The sequence below is a fragment of the Triplophysa rosa genome, linkage group LG14 (assembly GCF_024868665.1).
Source record: "Triplophysa rosa linkage group LG14, Trosa_1v2, whole genome shotgun sequence".
Lineage (NCBI taxonomy): Eukaryota > Metazoa > Chordata > Actinopteri > Cypriniformes > Nemacheilidae > Triplophysa > Triplophysa rosa.
In genome coordinates this window covers 3,315,200-3,339,489 of record NC_079903.1, presented here as the reverse complement: position 1 = coordinate 3,339,489, position 24,290 = coordinate 3,315,200, and the positions used below count along the sequence as shown (strand labels likewise).

General features: G+C 39.7%; 1 protein-coding gene across 3 annotated transcripts in view; it reads right to left on the bottom strand.

Moving 5' to 3' along the window:
* The window catches only part of lrfn1 (leucine rich repeat and fibronectin type III domain containing 1), a 309,368-nt gene that overhangs the window by 36,990 nt on the left and 248,088 nt on the right, over positions 1-24,290 (bottom strand). For all 3 annotated transcript variants that reach the window (XM_057350501.1, XM_057350502.1, XM_057350503.1), the window contains exon 3: positions 2,442-3,834. In XM_057350501.1, the coding sequence (XP_057206484.1) occupies positions 2,442-3,814 (1,373 nt within the window). In that variant the 5' untranslated portion in view covers positions 3,815-3,834. The remainder of the gene's footprint in view (positions 1-2,441; positions 3,835-24,290) is intronic.

Sequence of the window (24,290 nt, the reverse complement as noted above, 5' to 3'; positions counted from 1 at the left end):
TGGCTTCAACCTGGCCAAGGGCCGAAGACATGGCCGTAATATTATTGGCCACCGGGCCACGGTGGATGTCCCAGGCCAGCGAGGGGGCAATATAACTATGTGTGCTGCCATATCTGAGAATGGTGTGGCCACTCACATCCCCAGTCTTGGCCCATACAATACACAGAAGCTCCTCATCTTCTTGGACCGCCTTCATTTTGATTTGATCCCTGAAAATGAGAGAAGGCCTCACCTACCACAATATGTCATTGTATGGGACAATGTGAATTTCCACCGTGGCCCACTCATCAGGGCCTGGTTCACTACTCATCCAAGGATGGTCATGGTGTTCCTACCACCTTACTCTCCTTTCCTCAATCCTAGTATTTCTCCGCTTGGAGGTGGAGAGTGTATGAGCATCGGGCTCAAGATCAGAGGTCCCTGCTCCATGCAATGGACGCTGCGTGTGAGGATATTACAGGAGATCAGTGTAGGGGATGGTTGCGACATGCACGCCATTTCTTCCCTCGTTGCATCGCAAAGGAGAATATACGCTGTGATGTGGATGAGAATCTGTGGCCAGACAGACTGCAGCGTGTGGATGGCCAGGAGGGTGAGGACGGTGGCCAGGAGAGGGAGGTGAGGACAGCGACCAGTGAAGAACTGTTAGTTGTGAAACGCCAGCTTTATTTACAGCACTGTAGGCTGCATATAATTTTGATTGTTTTTTATTTGTGTGTTTATATAACAGTATATTATGCTGTATACATTTTCTTTTTACTCTGATGTATGGAAGTTACTTTATGTGTGTGAATGATAATGGTTACAATTTCCTTGGCAGTATGAGTGCAATGTGTGATGTCAAACCTTGGAGGCTACTCTTACCCTAAAATCCTATTTCTTTTTTTCAGTTTTATACACACAATTGTATTCTGTTAGCTAGACAAAAAAACAGTACAGTAACCATTGTGTCAGGGCTGGACTGAAAACACACGGATTCAATAGCGGGTTAACAAAGTAATTTATTAGACCAGAACACACATAAAGTCTGTAAGAGGACGGATCCTTCCGGAGCCCTGGAGGGTAGCGGCTGACTGCGAGGCCAACCGGGGAAACCCCAGTGTACGGCAGCATCAGCCGGAGTGGTGGGGAAGGTGTCCCTAGAGCCACGCGGTTGGCAGGATCAGAGGTTGGAGAGTGCCAGGGAAGATGGGGAGGAAACGACTGGCAGGCAGATGATCCAGCAGCAGCCGAGGCGTGGATGGCGCTGGAGAACCGGGAAAACAATCCTCGCAAAACTAACCCAAAAATGGGAAAGGAAAAAAGCTAGGCAACCGAGTGTCGCCTGGGCAAAAAATAAAGAAACACAGGGTTACTCTGACTCAAAATAGTGATCTCTTCGGGGAGAAAATCCAAAACAATAATCCACACAAAAAAATGTCCTTCCACACGACAAGACAAAGCAGGACAAAAAAACAGGATCAAGATCAAGATCAAGATGGAACTTACTTTAAGCAAGACAAGATTTAGAGACAAGAGATGGGTACTGTGTGACTAACGTCAACGATCGCACAAGGGACAGTGAAAAGTGACGGTGACTTTAAAGACAGCGAACATGTGAGATTGTCAGACAGCCTCCACGTGCTAGGACATTCACACACACACACACACACATGGCGAGACAGACAACAAAACACGTGCTCACCCCGAAACCCAACACATTGTCAATGAAGGACTGGGCTAAGACTGAAAGGTGGACATGAGGGATGTTTCAATGGTCCTCTGCCATAGTGACAAAACATCTAAACATTTTGACTTGCAGTGCTTACACAATGCCAAAGGGACGAAGCATTTTGGGGGCACTGGCTGTTTAAATGAGAAGGAAATTTAGTTTTGACACATTAGTGAACTGTTTTGGGAGAGGTATGAGCTTTTGCAGGTGAACCATGGTGTTGTGCCGAACCATCCAAGTTATTTTGGCAAAAGCACCAAGAGTGTTGAGAACGTCTGGTCTGTTTCAAGAAATGAGCCAAAGCAATTGAAAAGGATCTTTGCCATTTTCGTGGCACTGACTTCTTTATATGGGAAAGGAATTTAGTTTTGAAGCATGAGTGAACAGTTTTGGGAGAGATATTAGCTTTTGCAAGTGAGCTATAGTGTTGTGCTGAACTGTAAGACTGGTTTGCCAAATGATCTTAGAATTTTGAGAATGTAATTTCTGTTTCAAGAAATGAGCCAAACCAATGGAGAAAAACTGTAATATTTTTTGGTGATATTTACTAATCCACTGAATTATTTTTTAGAGTGTCCATCCATCCATCCATTCATCCATCACTTCTACTTTAACCTGAACATCAGACCTTCTTTAATGACATACAGACTTCATATAGACATTGAATTAAATTTCTCTCATAAGCAAATCTCATTTTCTTTAAGCATGATAACAGCGTGAGTGTCTTTACCTGTACACGAGGGTGTCATCTATGGTGCTGTTGTACTGGATCTGATACATTCTGATTCCAGGAATATGGCGTTCTGAGGGCCAGTGGATGACAGCCGAGCTGGACGTCAGTTCCTCCACCACCACCCGTTTGTTCTGAGACTTGGTGTCATTGTTGCCAGATTTGGTGGAGGTGGTAATGTCAGAGAGCCCCGGGTCCGCCTCTCTCATGTGACCCGTGTTGTTCACAAACAGAGGTAAGGGGATCATGTTGACCTCAACGGAAGCCGTGGCGATTCCGGCAGCGTTGGACGCAACGCAGTTGAACGCCCCGCTGTCCTTCAGGGTGGTTATGAGGATGTCCAGAGTGCCATTATCATACAGAATGGTACGAGAATTATTGTGCACCAATTTGCCGTCCGGAAAGCGCCAGTGTATTGCGGGTTCAGGGTCGCCCATCGCTTTACATTTTAACGTGACCCCCTGACCCTCCATGACGTAGGGTTTGGTCACCTGGTGTTTGGTGATGAGGGGCGGCTCACAGATGAACTCCTCCTCCTGGATGGACCAGAAGTATTTATCCATCAGATGTTCCGGAGAAGCGCAGGTCTCCAGATCATCTTCTCTCGTCAGGCGACGCAACCACAGGAGCTCGCAGTTACAGTGAAGAGGGTTTCCGCCGAAGCTCACCGTCAGTTTGGAGGAACTGGACATCTTTGGGTCGGATAGCACCTGGGCATGATGAAACAGAGTGTCGGGCGGTAAATTCTGTAGCCGGTTTGACGTCATATCCAACCGCACCAGCTTCGTGAGCAGCATGAAGGTCCCCACTCCGATATAATCGATGAGATTGTGGTCCAGCGTTAACGTGTTGATGTTTGTCATTCTTGCTATCGCCTCCCACGGTAACGTCCTCAGGTTGTTGTATGACAAATCCAAGTCCTCGATGGTGGACACGAACTCGTCGAAAGTGGATGATTCCACCTGATGAATCTGATTATTGCCCAGTATTAAGTGTCTCAGGTTGATCAAACCCTTCAGCTGGTCGCTGTTAATGAGGGTCAGACGGTTCCCGTCCATGTGAAGCGCTCTCAAAGCCTTGAGTCCCACGAACGCGTGCGGGGCGATCTGGCTGATGGTGTTGCGCGACAGTGTCAGGTGTACCAGACTGGTCATGTTCAAGAAATCTTTCCTGCGGACTGACGTGATGAAGTTGTCGGTCAGACGGAGCTCCACGGTCTTGCGGTCGATGGTCGGGGGCACAAACAGAAGTCCGGTTTTAGCACACAGGAGGGTGAGCGTGGGTGAGATGGTCTGACAGATGCATCGACCCGGGCAATGCTGAGCCTTCGCCAGCGCGCCAAACACCAACACATAAAACACCAGCCTCTCCATGATGCATCAGCTTCCAGGACCTGCGCAAACACACAACAGAAAACAGTATTAAGATAACATAAAAAAAACACTTTGGAGCTAGATTTATTCATCAGAAATGGTCTCTTTATGACAGGTTATTGAGGGGAGTGAAATAAAGAGTTCAGTGACATCTGCTGCCAAGAAAAGTCAATGCGAGGGATAATAATTCGAGGACCACATTTTTAAACCATAAAAACCATCAAGAAAGTAAATCACAAAGACCTTTGCTTGATATTATGTAATAAATGTTAACCCAAACAGTAATTAGCTATTTGACAAAGTCCTTCTATAACTTACTGAAATTCTTCTTAACCCTTCATCTTTGACCTTCTTTGATACAGTATTGTGTTTTTATTTTTTTGAAATGCACTGAAGAAATCTTCCACAATCTTTCACACCATACAGTAGCTCATAAACACGCTCTGTGGGTTTTGATAGTAATCGCTTTTCTACGGTCAGAGCTGAAGGAACACTCTGGAAAATTAGACATTTGTAGGAGTGTGGTGATTGTGATATAAATCGTGGCAATAAACCTGCAGTGACATAAGAAGGGGGGAGATTCATATGGAAGTAAAATAGAGACAAATGTGTTTTGAAGCAAAAAGATGTGCTGAATAGCACTAACTGAAAAAAATGCATTGTATTAACAGTGCTTGCACTGTTCTGGTATTACGTAAGAAATACAGCAGGACATCCTAACATTCTTATTGTGCCATTTAGTGCTTTGTGTTCATATTCAGGGCTCTTCTGATTTCTGTATAGCCTACGCTTTGTTAAAAAGATGTAGGCTATACAAATTTTTAGCCATTTGGTCTCAATAGCTAGATTAAGCAACATTTAGCATTTTAGCACAGTACATCGGCCAATAAGACGATGCACACTGATGGCGAAAGGGTTTGAGTGCAGGCAGATCTTGCAAGCTTATAGCATTTTTGTTCCACCATGCCACCATGGAAATGTTGTGGATATTCAGCAAAATGTTTACTTCTCATTCAGTCAGCATAAGTTCATTTAACTGACATATATTTCAGATACTTACATTACGTGCTTTCTCCGTCAAAGCAAATCCTTGAATGAGCGTGGTTTCAGCATATCTAGACTTCTGTCATTTAAAATTCATAAATGCAACAATATGTTGACTTATTATGTAAGCACATACATAATAAATTATTATACTAAATCGTAAAATTTCGTTTTATATGTTATATTAGTATCGGGTAAGCTACACTTAAAGCGAAAGTATATAGCCTAATATAAAAGTATAATGCAAAATACAATGCGCCAAACATCAACAGAACTAGTTGTATACTGTATATATTGCCAGTGAGCACTCATTGTTTTCTGACCAGTAATTAAATATATTTTTCCACTGCTCAGCCATGAAAGACTTGTGTTGAAGTGTATGTTAGAGGTCATCATGGGCCCCAGTGGTTTCAAGTCTAAAACTTTGACAAATGCCTTGGGCACGGGTCGAGTCCAATATGGCATCGGTTCTCTGGTAGCCTAATTTAAAATGATTGTGCTTTTACCAAATCAACCCGAAAAGACACAAATTAAATCAATCTTATGGTTAGGTAAACAACAGTGGCGTAACTTTGTTTTGAAAAGTGGTGGGGACAAAGACGACACAAACAATACTTTAATAAATTGTTTCTGTAAGAACTCGTTGGGAATATTCATGGACGTCACAAGCGCGAAACATGTAGGTGACTCCTCTAGAGAACAGTATAAAAACTGTGCCGATTTATCGACGGCTTCAGTGGCGTAACGTTAGTGAGAAAGACGCATGACAAGTAGCCTAATAAAGACACAGCCGTGAAGTAGGTTCGTATCCGCTGATCTCACTATTCTAAATTTTCACATCACATATCAGATCTGCTTCCATTTGTTTTTAAACTAAATCATGTTTTCACCAATATATAATTTAAAGCATGTTGTGCTTTATTATATGTAAGGATGGCTGTTGCCGTACGTAATTAAACTTATTAATTTGTGATCAAACAAAAACTACTGAAACGAATGTGTGTTTTCCCCGTGTTAAAAATTAGGTGTTTGACAACCCCCTGCTAATAAGGACAAACATTCAAGTAAGTTATACAGGGGAAACAGATGGAAAATAATATCTTTAAAAAATCTTATTTTCACTAATTACTACGGGCATTGCCTGATAGGCTACAAATATACAACAAACTTTCTAAATTTTGTTTTGAACTCATGAAACTACAAAGTTGTGACTTTTTCCATTTATTGGAGTTTTCTATCAAGTATCAAAATGTAATTAATCATGCAATAGGCGATAGCAACCGCATGTCGAGAACAATAAGGACGAATATATAGCACCAAAGTGCAATTAAGCGCAACATGTTTGGTACATGTATGACTTGAACAGCCATTTTCAAATATTTTCATCATTTTATTAAAAATAAATACCTTTACAATCTGATATGTGATAGGGAAAAAGTTCAACAAACTGCAGTCGCGAACCCACGACGACATGAAGCAGTTAGCACATGCTTTACGCTCTGCGCCACTGGAGTAGTTAAGCTTCGTGCGCCTTTCTTACATTTTGTCTATTCCAATCTGAAACTGATGGTGGGAGTTACTATAAATAGCCTCTGCTTACAAAGCGGGCTACTTGCATGGTAAATAGACGCTCCGTATTTTTTATTTCTTACAATAAGTGGTAGGGACAAAATTGACTTTGGCAAAAAGTGGTGGGGACATGACCCACCCATCCACCCGCAAATTACGCCTATGGTAAACAACATATATTTGTTACGCCAAACTTAAGACTTAATTAGGTTAATGGAGTGAGTGAGTGAGTGAAATTTTGGCACTTCATGAACAGACAGCAACTTTTGGCGTGTAGTTATACTCGTATGTTCGTGTGAGGCACATTATTGTGAAAGTTTGTATCTTTGCACTTAGAAAGCCACCTTACAGCTGTTAGATCCATAATGCCGTGAGGTCTCTTGCTTGGCTGCAGGCTGTACACAACGTTTCAGGTCTAGTCGGGTTCTAAAGAAAGCCGTCTATTTTATCTGGTCTATTTTATCTGGCCTGCGCATGGCTAAAAGATTCGTCTCGTATCAAAATAAAAATAATAATGTCAATAAGCTGCTAGTTGAGATCACAGTTATTTGACTTCTATAAATACAAATAAATGTCCTGTAAATGCTGATGATGCATAAGATTTATGTGAACATGATGTGCTGAGCGAAAAAATAACTTAATTCCTTCAAGCCAGTGCAGGAGGGCAGTCAAAGTCTGAGCATAATAGGCCTATAGTGTCTGTCTGTGCAGACTGCTGGCAGTGCAAGCGTCAGTATAATAAAATAATAAAATTTCTGAAAATGTTGATGATGCATAAGAAGATATCAATGAGAACAAATAATTTAAATTGAGCGGATGAGTGGACTGTGCGGCCAGCATATAAAAAGTATGCATTTCTTGCTTTGGTCTTCGTCAGAACCGACTTGCACCACCTGCTGGTGAAGCGGTCAGGCAGCAGGTAGAGATCGTGCATCGGTGGATTCGGCGCTCTATTGCTTCTCCTGGGATTCCCAGATATGAAACTTTGAATTTCAAGCCGAATTTGAAACACTGAATTTGTGGAAGCGAATTTTTAAATCGAAATAATATGAACTGAAATGTGTCTGTCGAATATTAAAGGTTGTATTTTAAAACAAGTTGAAATTTTTTAATGAAATTTAAAAGGTGAATTTTGATTATTGAATTTAATCAAATTTAAACGGTAAAACTATGTGTGAAATTTTTGCATTTGAAAAATTCACAGATTAAATATGCAACCATGTTGAATTGCAGAACCTTAAAATGCAAGCACTGTTAATACGATGCTTTTTTTTTCAGTTCCATTCATCCATTCTTTTTGCTTCACACACATTTGTCTCTATTTTACTTCCATAGACTCACATCCATCCGGTTTTTATGGGATGAATTTAACTCAACTCAACTCAACTTTATTTATATAGCGCTTTTACAATTTTCATTGTTACAAAGCAGCTGTACATGAGACACAATGACTACAAGCAAAACAATCAGAGTTGTACCTGCAAAAACAAGAAAAGGTTGAAAACACAGAAGACAGACACACCCACACACAAAACACTCCACACACACAACACGCACACGCACCAACACACACAGACACAGAGACACACACGGATGCGCACACACACACACACACACACACACACACACACACACACACACACACACACACACACACACACACACCACACACACACACACGCACGCACACACAACACACACACGTACGTACACAGACAAGTACGCACACACACACACGCTCAGTGAGAGCACACATTTAAGATAAAGGAGAGAGAAGCACAGGTCAAATATAACAGATAATAAATTCCTATATGCAATATTAATTAAGTAAAACTTTAAAATTCTAAAGCAGCCCCCCCGGTCAGGCAGATAGTGCAAAAACAGTATGCAAACGGTGGCGAGGAACCCAAAACTCTAATCGAGAAAAAAAACCTCAGGAGAACCCAGGCCCAACCAGGGGATTCCAGTTCCCCTCTGGCAAAAGCTGCTGCCTCTGCACAAGCTCCAGAGAACTTGCACAACAAGGCTAAATAAAATAAATAAACTTAATAATAAAATAAATTATAGTTTAAGATTATCATTAATAATCTAATAGCATTTGAAGTTTTGTGGTGAAGACATGTCAAGAGACCGCGTCCTTCTTTATCCAGCTCTATCATCTCAGCTCTTGTCAGGTCCCCACTTCCCATTCTCCGCTCTACCATCAGGTCAGGCCATGAACTGCATCCTGCTCGCTGTGGTAACCTTGGAACAATGAGACAAGACTGGCTGAGAGTAGAGTACTGTTCTGTACTCTTTGATGCAACAAGTACATCAGTTGTGTTTTTGGTTCCGGTTGATCTAACTAATGCAGCCTAAACCCTCTAAAGATTTATATTATGGAAGAGTAGTGTATGCAAGATTAAAAAGATGCGTCTTTAGTCTAGATTTAAACTGACAGAGTGTGTCTGCCTCCCGGACAGTGCAGGGAAGACTATTCCAAAGTTTAGGCGCTAGATAGGAAAAGGATCTACCACCTGCACTTGATTTTGAAATTCTAGGTATTACCAACTGACAGGACGCCTGAGAGCGTAATGCACGTGAAGGACTGTAATACAAAAGGAGTTCATTCAAGTACTGAGGAGCTAAACCATGTAAGGCTTTATAGGTAATAAGCAAGATTTTAAAGTTAACGCGATGCTTTATAGGTAACCAGTGCAAGGTTGACAGAACCGGGCTAATATGTTCATACTTTTTTGTACGTGTAAGAACTCGAATTTAATATCAAAATGAGTTAACAAATGCATGCACAGTCATCCGTGAGACGTGATACACAGTTACACTTGTTTGCATTGGACAATCCACACACAAACAACTTCAGATCCACGCACAACCGTGCATAAACTACGGCCTACCACTAGATGGCAGTCTGACGGAGCGACGCAGAGGTTTGCGGCAGAGGTTGCTCTAGACTTTTTCATTGTTCGTCATTTTGAACAACGTTATCGTTGTGTTAATATAAAAATTGTAAAAATATTTTCAGTTCGTTTTGAAACTATGGCGAAACAGACAAGTCTAATGACTTGTTTATACACGAGTCTCCACTGATCCCGTTTTCCTGAATGGGCGAGAGTCATTTTGACGGATTACAATGAGGGCAATTTGTAATTCCCCTTTATGTCAAATTGGTAGCATCCAATCATTTCCTTTCATCAGAACGTGATCGTAAGTGACCGAGGAAAGGGCGCAAGTTTCCCCATGCATTACTCATAAACGTCTCGCCCATTCAGGAAAACGGATCAGTGAGACTCGTGTATAAACAAGTCATTTGACTATGCCGTCTCACCACCGTCTAATCTATTTTGCAATAGATTCAAAACGAACGGAAAATATTTTTACACTTTTCATAATAACACAACGATAACATTGTTTGAGGATCTTATTCTGCAATGCATGCATCTGTCACTTAATCAGAACCCGCGTCGCGTGCTCGCATACACACAGGCGCGCACAGTGGTGCGGTGTTTACAGACTTTTTTCCTTCAGAGAGAGAGATAGTGACTAGCGTTATTTTGGATAAACCTAACTTTAAGTACGGGAAAATGTTTCTCTGCGTCTTTTCCGTTCAGTGAGTGGCAGAAGCAGCACATTCATAACAAAACAGCATCTTAAAGTAACTTGTAAGTAAATTAATAAATGATTAAAAAACAGCGTTTTCAAGCACCTGTCATTGTTACTGTTATGATTATAAACATTTGTCTGTAATTATTGTTTTATGTCTGACAACAGAAACATTAAATATGTAAACGACTTTATTGGGTATTCAGTTCGTAAGTTCAGAGAGTAAACGCATGTACATAGTGATGATGTCACAAACATGATGATTAGCACGTAACATCAACCTTGGACCATAGTGACGGGTAAAAATAGATGATGACGGATTTTTTATGAGCCTGTTCGTCAAAATGACTGACAATGAAAAAGTCTAGCGCAGTGGTCACCAAACCCTGCTCCTGGAGAGTCGACCGTCCTGAAGATTCAGCTCTAACCCCAATCAAACACACCTGAACATCTTAATCAAGGTGTTCAGTTGCTTGCATATAATTACACACAGTGTGCTGAAGCAGGGTTGGAGATGCAGTCTGCAGGACGGTCGATCTCCCAGCAACAGGGTTGTGACCACCTGCGCAACCTCTGCCGCAAACCTCTGCGTCGCTCCGTGAGACTGCCATCTAGTGGTAGGCCGTAGTTTATGCACGGTTGTGCGTGGATCTGAAGTTGTTTGTGTGTGGATTGTCCAATGCAAAACCGCGTAAAGAACGTCTCAAAATCCGAATGCACAGAACAGGATGAATGGACGCGCGTTGCAGGATACACAACTGCACAACTTCTCATTGGTATGCGCAAAATGATTATACATGAACGCAAAATAAAACATTGTATTCACAAATCTGTCTCTATTTGTACAAATCGCCTCATGTTTATTACAATCTAAATTTCACAGATTCAAATCATACGGCATTTGTTTGTGAATACTAAAATACAAGTGTAACTTGTATCACGTTCACGGATGACTGTGCATGCATTTGTTAATCATTTTGATATTAAATTCATCCCATAGGTTTTGATCTGGTGTGGTGGTCCGTGTGTGTACAGGATGATATTCTCTCTTTTGATCCCCATTTAGATGTATTGATTTCTGTACTCACTGATTCAGCTCAGACGCTAAAAGGGTTGAAGGAAAAAACATGAAACACTGGATGTGTTATAAGCACAGAAGCCTTGATGGAAGTCAAAGCCTCACATCAGTTTTATCACGTTCATCTCCATCTCACGTAACGACTAAACAATGACATGTTTCTGGCTCTTTCACATTTATTATGAGCAGCTCAGATGTGCTGGACTACATACGAGTTCACACATTAAAATATATTTAATAGAATAATATCTTAAAATACTAAAAATAACTTCTGTCAGGTTCACTACCGTCAAAATGATTAATAATTAGCATACAGTTTAGATTGGCGGTATGGTTCTGTTCTGGGCAAAAACTCCCTGCCCATCCATGCAGCCAGCATGAATAAGAGCAGGGAGCGCAGCGATAACCCCCCTTAGAGTACACAGAACAGAACAACAGGGCCCGTATTCATCAAAAATCTTAGCGCAAAGAGTTGCTTCTAGTGGCAAAATTCTAAGAAAATTCGTAGAAATGTGGGCGTTACCCCTTTAGGAGTAGTGAAGAGGACTTTTAAGAGACTTAAGAGTTTCTTTAACAGCAGAGAAAATGGACGAAACACGAAAAGTGAGAAGAAATGTGTTGCAATGCATGACAATTTCCATATTATTTGTATGGTTTATCAGATTTATATTGTTTTGTGTGTGTGTGTGTGTTCAACTTTTGTTTATCTTGGTTTTGGTTTTCTTGCATAGCTGCTTTGATGCAATGCAAATTGTAAACCCACTATAACATTAAATTACATTGAATTTAATGACAGTGAGTGTCATGATTGTTCCGGAAAGAGAACCCAATTGCAGGACAGTAGAGTGCAAAAAAACTCAATTTTAATGATCAAAACAAAGGCCCACGATGGGGAAAACAGAAATACAAAAACTTCCCACAAGAGGGCAAAACAAGGAGTCAGGATAACAAAACTAACACTACACAGGACTAGACAAGGCTAGAATATACCAGGCTTCGAGACACAGGGTAAGAGTTTCAATACTGCAAGGCAGCGAAGCTAACCGAGCAAACACAGTAACAAAAATGAATCAGCACAAGACAGCAGACACAAGGGCATTATATATGGGAACTAACAAGGAAGGGATGATAACAATAGGCAGGTGTGGGTAATGAAACACTAGCGGGAAGCTAAACGAGGAAACGAGGGGGCGGGGACAAAGATGAGATACAGAGAATACATGGCATGTCAAAACAAAACAATGCCATGCTCCTCTCCACATTAAACACGTGGGTCTGTCATGATCCTGCCACAAGACTCGAAAATCATGACAAGAAGAGGCAGGATCATGACAGTGAGTTAATAAGACACAACACATTAGATCATGCAGGGTTCATGTTTGTGACCGATCCTATTAGAGACACGTTAACATCTCCAAGACAGCGCAGAAATGCCATAGCGCCAGAAATATAAGAAATCACTACATTAACATATTTAGCAACTGGAGAAATTCAGCTATGCAGCAGAGATGATTTGGTCCTGTCACAACCTTCTATAGTGTTCACACAAACAATTACAGCACTTACAGAAACTTGTTGTGTCACTGTTCATTTTCTATCAAATATGTTTACATTAACAGCATGGTAAATAAAAAATAAAGAATATATGTGTGTGTGCGTGAGTATGGTAAAACAGGAAACAAATGCAATTTCAAACTATGACCCTATACTTAAAAACGCTCTTTTTTCCTTCTTGGCCAACCAATCACAGTCTTGAAAAAACATAGCAACCGGGTCAGCCCCGCCTCCTCACTAAGATAAAAGTGTTTGTCTTTTCCTTGCTCAGAGTTGCTCTCAGATTTATCCTGAATCACTTTTAAGCCAAGACTCCTACGTAGAAGTTTTTAAGATAAATTAAGAGCTTTCTTAGAGGATTCTTAGAAGCTTTAAGAATACGGGCCCAGATGTCATTAGTTCTTAATGACATGTAAATGTAACAGATTATGTAAAGTAATTGAGACTTGGAAGTGGAGCTGGGGATGGAGGAGGGTAATTTGCTCCTAAGCAATGAGATAAGCTGCTGTTAGCTGAATGAATTTTAAAACGGAAGCTGTGATAGCGTCATATTTCTATAGGAAGATGAGGATCGGCTGATGAGAGCTTGACTCACGTAACCTGCCAGAACTAACTCTATTCGCTAGATTTTTGTTCTGTAAAATGCTTTTTGAATTATTGAAAAGGATAAAAATGTGTAAATACTGTAAGTAAATGAAACACCAGCATATGCTTTAAGATTAGGGCCCGTATTCATGAAAAATGTTAGCGCAGAGTTGCTCCTAGTGACAAAATTCTAAAAAAATTCTTAGAAATGTGGGAGTTTCCACTAAAAATGACAGAAAAGATCCTAGTAAAGAAAAAAGTAATTCATAAAGCATCTTAACCCTTAAAAGAGCTCTTAAGGTCCAAAATTTTAGGAGTTGCGAGGAGGACTTTTAAGAGACTTAAGAGTTTCTTTAGCAGCAGAGAAAATGGACGAAACACAAAAAGTAAGAACATATGTGTTGCAATACATGACAATTTCCATATTACTTTTAAGGTTTATCAGAATTTCTTTATTGTTTTTGTGTGTTCAACTTTTGTTTATCTTGGTTTTGGTTTCCTTGTATAGCCGCATTGATGCAATGCAAATTGTAAAAGCACTATAAAATTAAATTAAATTGAATGACAGTGAGTTAATAAGACACAACACATTAGATTGTGCAGGGTTCATGTTTGTGACCGATCCGAGTAGAGACACGCTAACATCTCCAAGACAGAAAATGCCATAGCTCCAGAAATAGAAGAAATCACCACATTAACATATTTAGCAACTGGAGAAATGCAACTATGTAGCAGAGATGATTTGGTTCTGTCACAACGGTCACAATCTAATCACACAAACAGCCCTTACAGAAACTGTTCACTGTTCATTTTCTATTAAATACGTTGACATTAACAGCATGGTAAATTAAATAAAAGAATATATGAAGAGTTTGGTTCCAAAATGAGATACTCCGTTTTTAAAAAAATTCAAAAATCATGTTTTTTATTATGTTATCGTGTTTTTATTGTCTTTTATTGTGTTAGTTAGCTGTATTTTTTGTTATTATGGCTTAAATCAAAACAAACCAACTGCAGTTTTCTTAGAGGATTCTTAGAAGCTTTAAGAATACGGGCCCTTACTTTTTGTAACCTGATAACAAACAAAAGCAAAGAAAGAAATGCATTGGCAGAACAACGTTAATTCTGAACGGCATGTGTGTGACAAATAATAGAAAGTCAACAGAAGCTCCAGTAATATAAGTGATTTAACTTTAAAAGAATAAAATCCATTAGAACCGACATGAAAGTAATATTGTCAAATCAAATATGGTGCATTACAGTTTATGTTCTCTGTTCTGACATAAATTACTCACAAAATGTATCACGTCTGAAGATGTTTGATAGAGGAAATCCCCTCAGGGTAAAAAAAACTATAAAACAATTCGGTGTTGCCATAGATGTGATTTACTCCAAATAGAGAAAATGGATAGCATCCAGCAGGTAGTGTGTTGGTCAGAATCAACAAATTACATTTATAAATCTTTTGGCAAGCTATGAAAATGTCACAATGAATCACTTTACTGTGTAAGTGTATTTCTTCAGCTTCATTATTTCACAAGGTTTGGCAGAAACACAATATCACAATATCTGCTCAGGCCTTCAGTATAACAACACAGCAGTGGAAATACAAGCATGTGAAAACACACAAACATGACATTTCCTGCCTCATGCCTCATTCATTCATTCATGACATCACACACAGGCAACGTTAAACATTCACTTTTAAACAAAAGGCATCAGTTCTGAAAAAAATCAGAAATCAAGCCAAAAAAGATCACATCTCAATAAACAGCCCAGATGTCTCTTGTTTTCTATAGACAACAGAAACATAATACTGTGTATAATAAGTGACAGCATAAACAAACGTTACTGCGCATGCCCACTTTTGTGGCCCAAACTTAACTTACGGGACACATACACAAAGAATAGAGTCCCTGTAAATTTTTCTGATAACAAGCCAAAGAAATAACAAGTAGATTTAGCTAGCAAGTTCAAAGTATGTCAGGCAGTGTTATTTTGGGTTACCAATAGAAGAACCGCTACTTGGTTAGTTACACAACCCATTCAACAAATTGTTTAATTAATAAAATTAACACACAATAAAATTAAACAAACTGTTACACTGTTAACTGTAACTGTTTGTTACAATTATTATACAACAAAATATTAATATAAATTAATATGACTATAAGTGAAACAAAAAATAAATAGTTATATTAGCCACTAGCCAGACCGATAAACAAACAAGACTGGAAGTATACCTTCGGGCCAGGTGCGTGCGTCCGGTGAAACAGTTTATAAACACATCACTTTCGCACTGTTTTTAAACACTGAATTAACTGATGACAGGTCACAGAGTTGCATTTATGCCATAGAAATATTCTCATTATTTTGTCAAACATCACTTTATTTAATCTGTTTAACTGTGCTAAACATAAGTCTTATGTATCTGTTTATAAAAAACTACACTAGGAGAGATGGACTCATTTCACTATGACAGCTCATTTCAGAATGACTTTAGGAAGCCTGTGTTGCATAATTTATTATGAAAATGATTTTACTCTATATCATGAAACTCATTACTTTCAATAAAAACTGTTGTACTATAGGGGATATAACCCGTAATGTTAAAATATATTTTGTATGGCATACATCCAGTGGCGGCTGGTCAATAGAGTGCGCAGGGGCACCGCACCACCAAGTTATCCTGAGAAGAAGACTGTTAAATATAAATTCAACATATATTGTAAATTGCAAAAAAAACCCAGAAAAAACAGAAATATACAGATTTATTCGCCTGGTAGTTGTGTTAGTATTCCTTAAAAGTATTATTTAAAATTGTATTTTTGGTTAATTTCTTTGACAATACATATATATTCTACGTGCGGGGCGCCAGTAAATGAGTGTTCAGTAGGTACACAAACTTTTGGCAGGCAGGTGACCTGAGGCTGCTCTCAAATTGGCTAGCGTCAGAACGTCGCCAGGAAGCAGCTCTGTGTGCCCTAGACCCTCCTACTTTTGCTGATAGCGTACAGTACATGCTTGACCTCATGTGATTGGACAATTCTCAACCGTGTGATATTCCTCTCTCTATATATTAAGAAAAAGTGACACTACATATAATTATGAGGGAGGGATCCACCAACCATATTTATAGGAACCTGAGTTATATGAAGTTCTCAAAGAAAATCAATAAACCTTAATTTGCTTTTACCAGATTATTATTAAGCATAACAAGCAAAGAAGACATGAGATAGATACATCACAACACGAGATGATGCAACAAAGCAGTGATGGTAACATTATCGACTCAAAGTCCAATAAACAATGTCCAAAATGTTATTTTGTGTCCTCATACGTTGTACTTATTGTAGATGAAGAGGATGATGAGGATGGTGATGATATACTGTCCAATTAATCTCAATGTCGTGCTCAAACAACTGATTTCCACCATGTGCTCCAAAACAGTTCAATGGTTCATGACAGAAGGTGCAGTATTAATCTCAGCATAGCCCCTTTAATCCATATCCTTGCAATATGGTATATTAGCAGTAGGGAACAACTGCCTACACCAAAGAGTCCTTCTAAAGTAAACACATAAACTGACTGTTAACATGCTAACAAACACGCACCACAGAGCAAACATCAGAAATACAATTCATACATAAAGTAAACTAAACGAAAACAAGGAACCAAACCAAGCATAGAAAGACACTTACTGAGCTTGAAACACAAGAAAATGTTTCTCAATCCAGACTCTATATTGTTTGTAGGTAGCATGTGAAGAGACCATGCTTCTTCCTATCCAAGCCACCCCTTCCTCTACTCCTTTACTCGCTTATAAACTAGGGAAGTTAGCACTATAGAGACCCCAGAAGATGGTAGTGGAACTACAGCCTACTAAAATCTACAGTAACCAGGGCTGTGAACTGTTACAACCGTTTCACAGAGAATACTTATCTCACCCAGAACCCCTGTACGGAACATTATGAAGTTTAAATACAAGTTTAGAAGTATAGACTGCATGAACGTGATTTACAAATTCACCGCAACAATGATAAAGGATGAGCTTTACTCGCCCTCAGTATAGTGTTTACACTTCATGCGAACAACGCAACAAAAACAGAGAACCCACTATAATCAGTGATGCTATTTGCATATGATGCTGTGTGCTGCGAAAGTAAACCCTGTTATTATTTTTCCTGTTCACTCTTTGTAATACTATAGTACACTTTTTGGTATTTACACTAGTAAACTGTAGTAAATTGTAAGGTGATGTTATATTTTATAGCTATACTGTATATAGATTTTATAAAAGTTTTCAGTAGTACTAACTATAGTTGTTGTGTTTGTATAACTTAACACAAATAAACGACGAGACACCCGATGGACTGTTATTATTCTTTACTGGACTAAAGTTAACTGAAAAGTTACTCTCGTATTTTTTTACAGAAAAGATGAATGGCCAACCAAAACACTAAACAGAGTTACTCTCTCTATGGTGCAGAGCATGCACTCTGCAAAAACATCAGTAAAGCAAACAAACTCTCTCTGGATTGACTTTTAGTGCTAATGAACATGTTCATTACATCTGAATTATTGAATCTAATTGCTAAAGCAAACGTGATATTGATACACGTGCTGAAGTTTCCGCGGGGCTTGCAAATGGCATCTTTAATCAGTATGTGTAATGCTTTATGAGTTCAATAACCGCGTCTCCCAATCTGCATCTGACGGAGGAATAATGGTGTGTGTATTCAAGTCCTAACTGGGACTCGAACGTCTTTTCTCGCTGGAGATTGTTTGCTGGAGCATCTCCTGTCTCCGTCTCGGAGGACTCGCTCCGTTGATCTGCTGCATCTCCGGTAACAGGGAGAAAAATAAACGCCCATAGATCTTTGTTTCCAAGGCAACTCCGCAGAAGAATGTAGGTCTCAGAATTACATTAGGCTGCGAGAGAAATGGAGGTGTTGATGGAGATAAGATAGCTATTGAATACTGACAAGTCTTTTAAGCCTTTCAAGAGCATGTGAGTGTAGTGATTAGTTGATGTTCCTATTATTGTCCACTAGATGGCAATAGTAACAAACATAAAGAACACAGATACATTAGATTAGGAGAACACAAGAAGGTTTTGGGGTGTAAGATAAATAAAAGAGGTACACGCCAGTTCATACAGTTATTTTTCAGAGTGTTTATTCAACAAACACCACATGGTACCAGGAGTGGGGTGTCCTGTGATACAACAGAGATGGATGCTGTTAAACCACCGGAATCCTTGAAACTCACCGGGAACGTGGATATCAGTTGGCGGACATTTAAGCAGCAATTCACGCTATATATGCAAGCTGTTGGTCTGGATGATAAATCGGATTCACGGAAAATAGCGTTGCTCCTGACAGTAGCTGGACCTCAAGCAATTGAAGTATACAATACTTTCACGTTCGTGGACGCTGAGGCCAGAGGAAAATATGATGAGGTCATGAAGAAATTTGATGAGCACTGCTCACCCAAGAAAAATGAAACATACGAGAGGTATGTGTTTCGCTCATGCACTCAATCACAAGGAGAAAGTTTTGACTCTTTTTTGACTGATTTGAAACTTAAGTCGAATCTTGACTGAATCTATGATCAGAGATCAAATTGTCTTTGGAATTTATGACAAGAAAATAAGAGAAAGACTGCTAAGAGAAACGGAGTTAACATTATGGTGCGGTCAAGATTTGTCATGCGATGTCATCAAATTGTCTTTGGAATTTATGACAAGAAAATAAGAGAAAGACTGCTAAGAGAAATGGAGTTAACATTAGATGGTGCGGTCAAGATTTGTCATGCGAGCGAACTTGCTTTGTTGCATTCTAGAACTTTCAGTGAGAAAGAAGTTCTCACTGTTGCTGACAGTTCAGTAGTCGGCGCTGTTACTCACAAAATGAAAAGGCAGAGTCAAAAAGCTACTCCAAGGTTAAGCACAGATTCATTCAGATGTAAAAGATGTGGTTTAATGCATCGCCCTAAACAATGCCCAGCATTTGGAAAGCAATGTGCAAAATGTAAAGGCATGAACCATTTTGCTAAGCAATGTTTTTCAAAGAAACAAGAAAAGCAATCAACAAATGTGCATGTTGTGGAAGAGACCGAATTGTCAGACACTTTCTTTGTGGGCATGATCAACAGTGATTCAGAAACTGTCCAGCAAGAGTACGAAGCAAAAGAAAGAAATGCTTCAGACATGAACTGTGTGTCTAACGACAAATGGATCGTGGCACTGCAAATCAATGGAACGATTGTGCCACTTAAACTTGATAGAGGAGCAAAAGCCAATCTCATAAGCACAAGTGACATAAAGGGAATGAAAATCAAGCCCCAGGTAAAAAGAAATCCTGTGTCCCTCAAAACCTACAATGGACAGGACATAAAGACTCAAGGAGTGTGCAGACTCAAAGTATGTGTCAAAAACAAAATGTATAACCTGCTCTTTGTTATAGTCCCAGATGATCATCAGTCTCTCCTTGGTGACAAAGCATGCGAGGAATTAGGACTGGTAAAAAGAGTGTACTGCATCAATAGCCATGATGTAACCACAACAAAACAGGACACTGCAAGTGACATTGTTCGCAGTTTTGATGATGTTTTCAAAGGACTGGGAGCTCTACCATTCATTTACAAAATTCAGCTCAAAGAAGATGCTCACCCTGTAGTTCATGCTCCAAGAAGGGTTTCTGCGCCACTGAAAGAGAAACTAAAAAAGGAACTTGACAGGATGACAGCTTTAGGAGTAATTAAGAAAGTGGAGGAACCTACAGACTGGGTGAACTCAATGGTTTGTGTTAAAAAGAAAAACGGTGATCTGAGAGTATGCATGGATCCTCAAGACCTGAATGCAAATATAAAAAGGGAGCACTACCAGATTCCAAAGCGTGAGGAGATCACAAGAGAAATGACTGGCGCACAGTATTTCAGCAAGTTAGATGCTTCACAGGGATTCTGGCAATTGAAGCTTCATGAAGACAGTACCAAATACTGCACGTTCAATGCACGTTTTGGACGTTATTCATTTCTATGTCTACCCTTTGGCATAATTTCAGCCTCAGAAATCTTTCATCGTGCCATGGAGCATGTCATAGAGGGACTGGAGGGAGTTCGTGCATATGTCGATGACATAGTGGTTTGGGGATCATCAGTGCAAGAACACAATCAGAGACTTATTCAGCTACTTGAAAGAATTCGGAAGCATGGACTCAAGTTAAACAGAGCTAAATGTCTGTTTGGTGTCACTGAAATGACCTTTCTAGGTGACAAGTTGTCTGGATGTGGTGTTGAACCTGACAAAAGCAAAATTCAGGCAATTATGGACATGCCAAGTCCAGTGGACAAAAAAGGTGTGCTGAGGATAATGGGAATGGTGAACTTTAATGGTAAATTCATTCCAAACCTCTCCGCAAAAACTGCGTGCCTCAGAGAGCTATTGAATCATAAGGCTGAGTTCAAGTGGACAAATAAACATGAGCAAGAATGGAAAATGCTCAAGTCAACTCTGACAACAGAACCAGTTCTCACCTACTTTGATTCTGCTAAAAGCATCAAAATCTCCACAGACGCATCAAAGGACAGATTAGGTGCAGTCTTACTCCAAGCAGATGCCGAAGGCTGGAAACCCATAGCCTATGCCTCCAGGAGTATGACGCAATCTGAATGCAGATATGCTCAGATCGAAAAAGAGTGCCTCGGACTTGTTTTTGGATTTGAAAAATTTCACGACTATGTCTATGGTTTACCATCGTTCACAGCAGAAACAGACCATAAGCCCTTAATTGCAATCAGAAAAAATCTGAATGAAATGTCTCCACACATTCAACGTCTAATGATGAGACTGCAACGGTATGACTTTGAATTAGTCTACACTCCAGGCAAATACATAGTCCTAGCTGATGCACTCGTGCACCAATAACATGCAAATTCTCAGATGTGAGTTCCACAGAAGAAGATGTGAACATACATGTGAATCTCATTGTTGAATCTCTTTCAGTCTCTGATCAGAAGCTCAAGCAAATAGCTGAGGAGACAGCAAAAGATCCCGTTCTCCATGCTGTCATTGACAATTTGAACAACAACTGGGTCAAAAGTTCTTGTGCACAATTGTACAATGTGAGATCTGAGCTCAGTGTGGCAGATGGTATTCTTCTGAGACGAGACAGAATAGTTGTTCCACAAGTGATGAGAAAAGAAATGCTTTCCAGGATACATGAAGGACATCTTGGAATAGAGAAATGCAAAAGGAGATCCAGGGATTCAGTCTATTGGCCTGGAATAAATTCTGACATTGAGACAATGGTCAGTACTTGTGAAGTATGCCTAAAACATCAAAACAGGCAAGCAAGAGAACCTATGATCACAACAGACCTGCCTCAGTATCCCTGGCAGAAAGTGGGTACCGATTTGTTTCATTTCCATGGAAAAGAATACTTGCTGGTAGTTGATTACCTTTCTAGTTTCCCAGAAATCGCCCTGCTGTCTAACTCTTCAAGTGCATGTGTGATTCAGCATTTGAAGTCAATTTTTGCCAGGCATGGCATTCCGCTAGTAGTGGTGAGTGACAACGGCCCATGCTACAACTCAAGAGAATTTCAGGATTTTGCTGATCACTATGATTTCAAACACGTGACTTCAAGTCCCCATCATGCTCAATCTAACGGAAAAGCAGAAAAAGGAGTGCATATTGTGAAGCAATTGCTCAAGAAAGCATCAGAAGGCAAGTCAGATCCATATCTAGCTCTTCTGAGCTATCGAGCAACACCTCTTGAGCATGGTGCATCTCCTGCAGAGCTCTTAATGAATCGTAAGATAAGAACAACGCTTCCATTCAGAATGAATTCAAAACAGGACAACATGGGCAGTGTAACTGTAAGGCAGAAACAGAAAGCTCTCCAAAAGAGACAAAAGACAAACTATGACAAACAAACAAAGATGCTGAAAGTTTTATCAACGAATGACATTGTGAGAGTAGAAGATGCAAACTGCTGGGACAAGAAGGCTGTTGTTTTGGAAGAAGTAAATCCAAGATCATATGTTGTCAAAACAGAGAATGGACAAATTCTTAGGAGGAATCGCAGAAGTCTTCACGAGTCTAAGTCTTAGAGAGTCTAAGTCTAAGACACGAGAAACAAACAACACACTGGCTGACAAGAAAGGAGAAGATATTCTGGTCTCACCTGAAGAACAAGTACCACCAAGCATGCAGTATTCTTCCATTCCCTTGGATAATGGTCATTCTGCAGAAACCAATGATGACTCTCCTACACTAAGAAGATCATGGCGTATTATAAAGAAACCTGATCGACTGAATTTGTAAATGACTATGCCTAGTTACATTTGAAAAGAACTTAACAAATGCTTTGTTTTTGTTTTAAATGGCTGTTTAGTGACAATATATACGTTTGTGTTAAATTGTCTCTGTTGTTTATGCACTACATTTTGTGTTTTCTTTCAAAAGAAAGGAGATGCAGTGATTAGTTGATGTTCCTATTATTGTCCACTAGATGGCAATAGTAACAAACATAAAGAACACAGATACATAAGAGTAGGACAACACAAGAAGGTTTTGGGGTGTAAGATAAATAAAAGAGGCTACACGCCAGTTCATACAGTTATTTTTCAGAGTGTTTATTCAACAAACACGAGAGTGAGCACATGTGATGCCGCACGCTGATTCAAGAGCTGTTTGTCTTATGTGAAATATCTCTCATTGACTTTAAAGTGCAGCGTTAAGGTTCAAACACAACGGCTCTTTTCTGCGAACCGGTTCTTTCGGAAAGTTTGTTTCATGAACCGGTTCACCGATTCTCTTACGCTCTGACGTTAGTGACGTCACTCGCCCTGACGAAACGCGTCAAGTCTATCTATCATCCCTACCGGCTGGGATGAAAATACACTTGGCACATTCAAATATAAAACCAAAACCAGTAATCATAACTTCTGTCAGTTAACACATCACGTCATGATCTGTTTCTTACATATACGTTTTGCAACTAAAGCACCCAAATAGGCACAGTGAAGTGCAGCAAACTATGACATTTTAAGTCTTAAAGATAAAAAGTGAATAATTAATCTTCATCAGCATTTTACAGAAACTATATGATCCATGCATAATTCAATACGATTTATGTTATTAAATAAACGTTTTTTATTACGCTTTGCCAGATTGCTCCATATATTTTAAGTCCTCGGTTCATGTGCGCTCGTAACATTAGCACAGCATCAGTTGTCCACACTGTTCTGTAGCCTCACGGTGAATCACGCATGCTCACTAGCTAAGATCATCGGTTATCACTCAGTCGGAGTCTGACGGACCGACTCGGACGTGACCGAAAGAAGCAGCTCTTTGGTTTGTGTACTGCTGAATCGAAATCTGTTGCGAACCGGCTCTTGACTCGAGAACGAGAACTGCTCTCGCAGTATCATCGGTTCTGAGTCGGACGTGACCGAAAGAAGCAGCTCTTCAGTTCGTGTACTGCTGAATTGAAAGCTGTTGCAACCGGTTCGTGTCAGAAGAAGCGATTCGCGAACCGCCAACCGGTTCGACGGTTCACAAATCGGACATGCCCGACAGAAACGGTTCTCGTGACTCTAGATTCTTCTAGTCTGCAAGAGCGATTCAAGGAATCCGCTTGCTTCTCATGATGATTACGTCATGTTTAGATTTATATAATCTTGTTTAGAAATTAAATAACATGTTCATGAAAACACCATGGATTACTTATGAAACAAATAAATGTTTAGTTTATTATTTTTACAAACAATTATTTTTAACCTTTACAATAATTAACATAAAAGCACAACTGCACAAACGTTTTCTGTAATGCATTTTAAGCAACATTAATATAAAGAATATGTTTGTACAAATATTTATGACCATTAAAAAGTGTGATCTGTGCTCAAATGTTTATGTTCATGTTGCAAATGTAGTTTCTTATATGTTGAACCGGTTCACAAATCGGACGTGTCCGAAAGACAGCTCTCGGTTGGTTCAGTGGTGATCCGAAAACTGTGGCAACCGATTCTTGAATC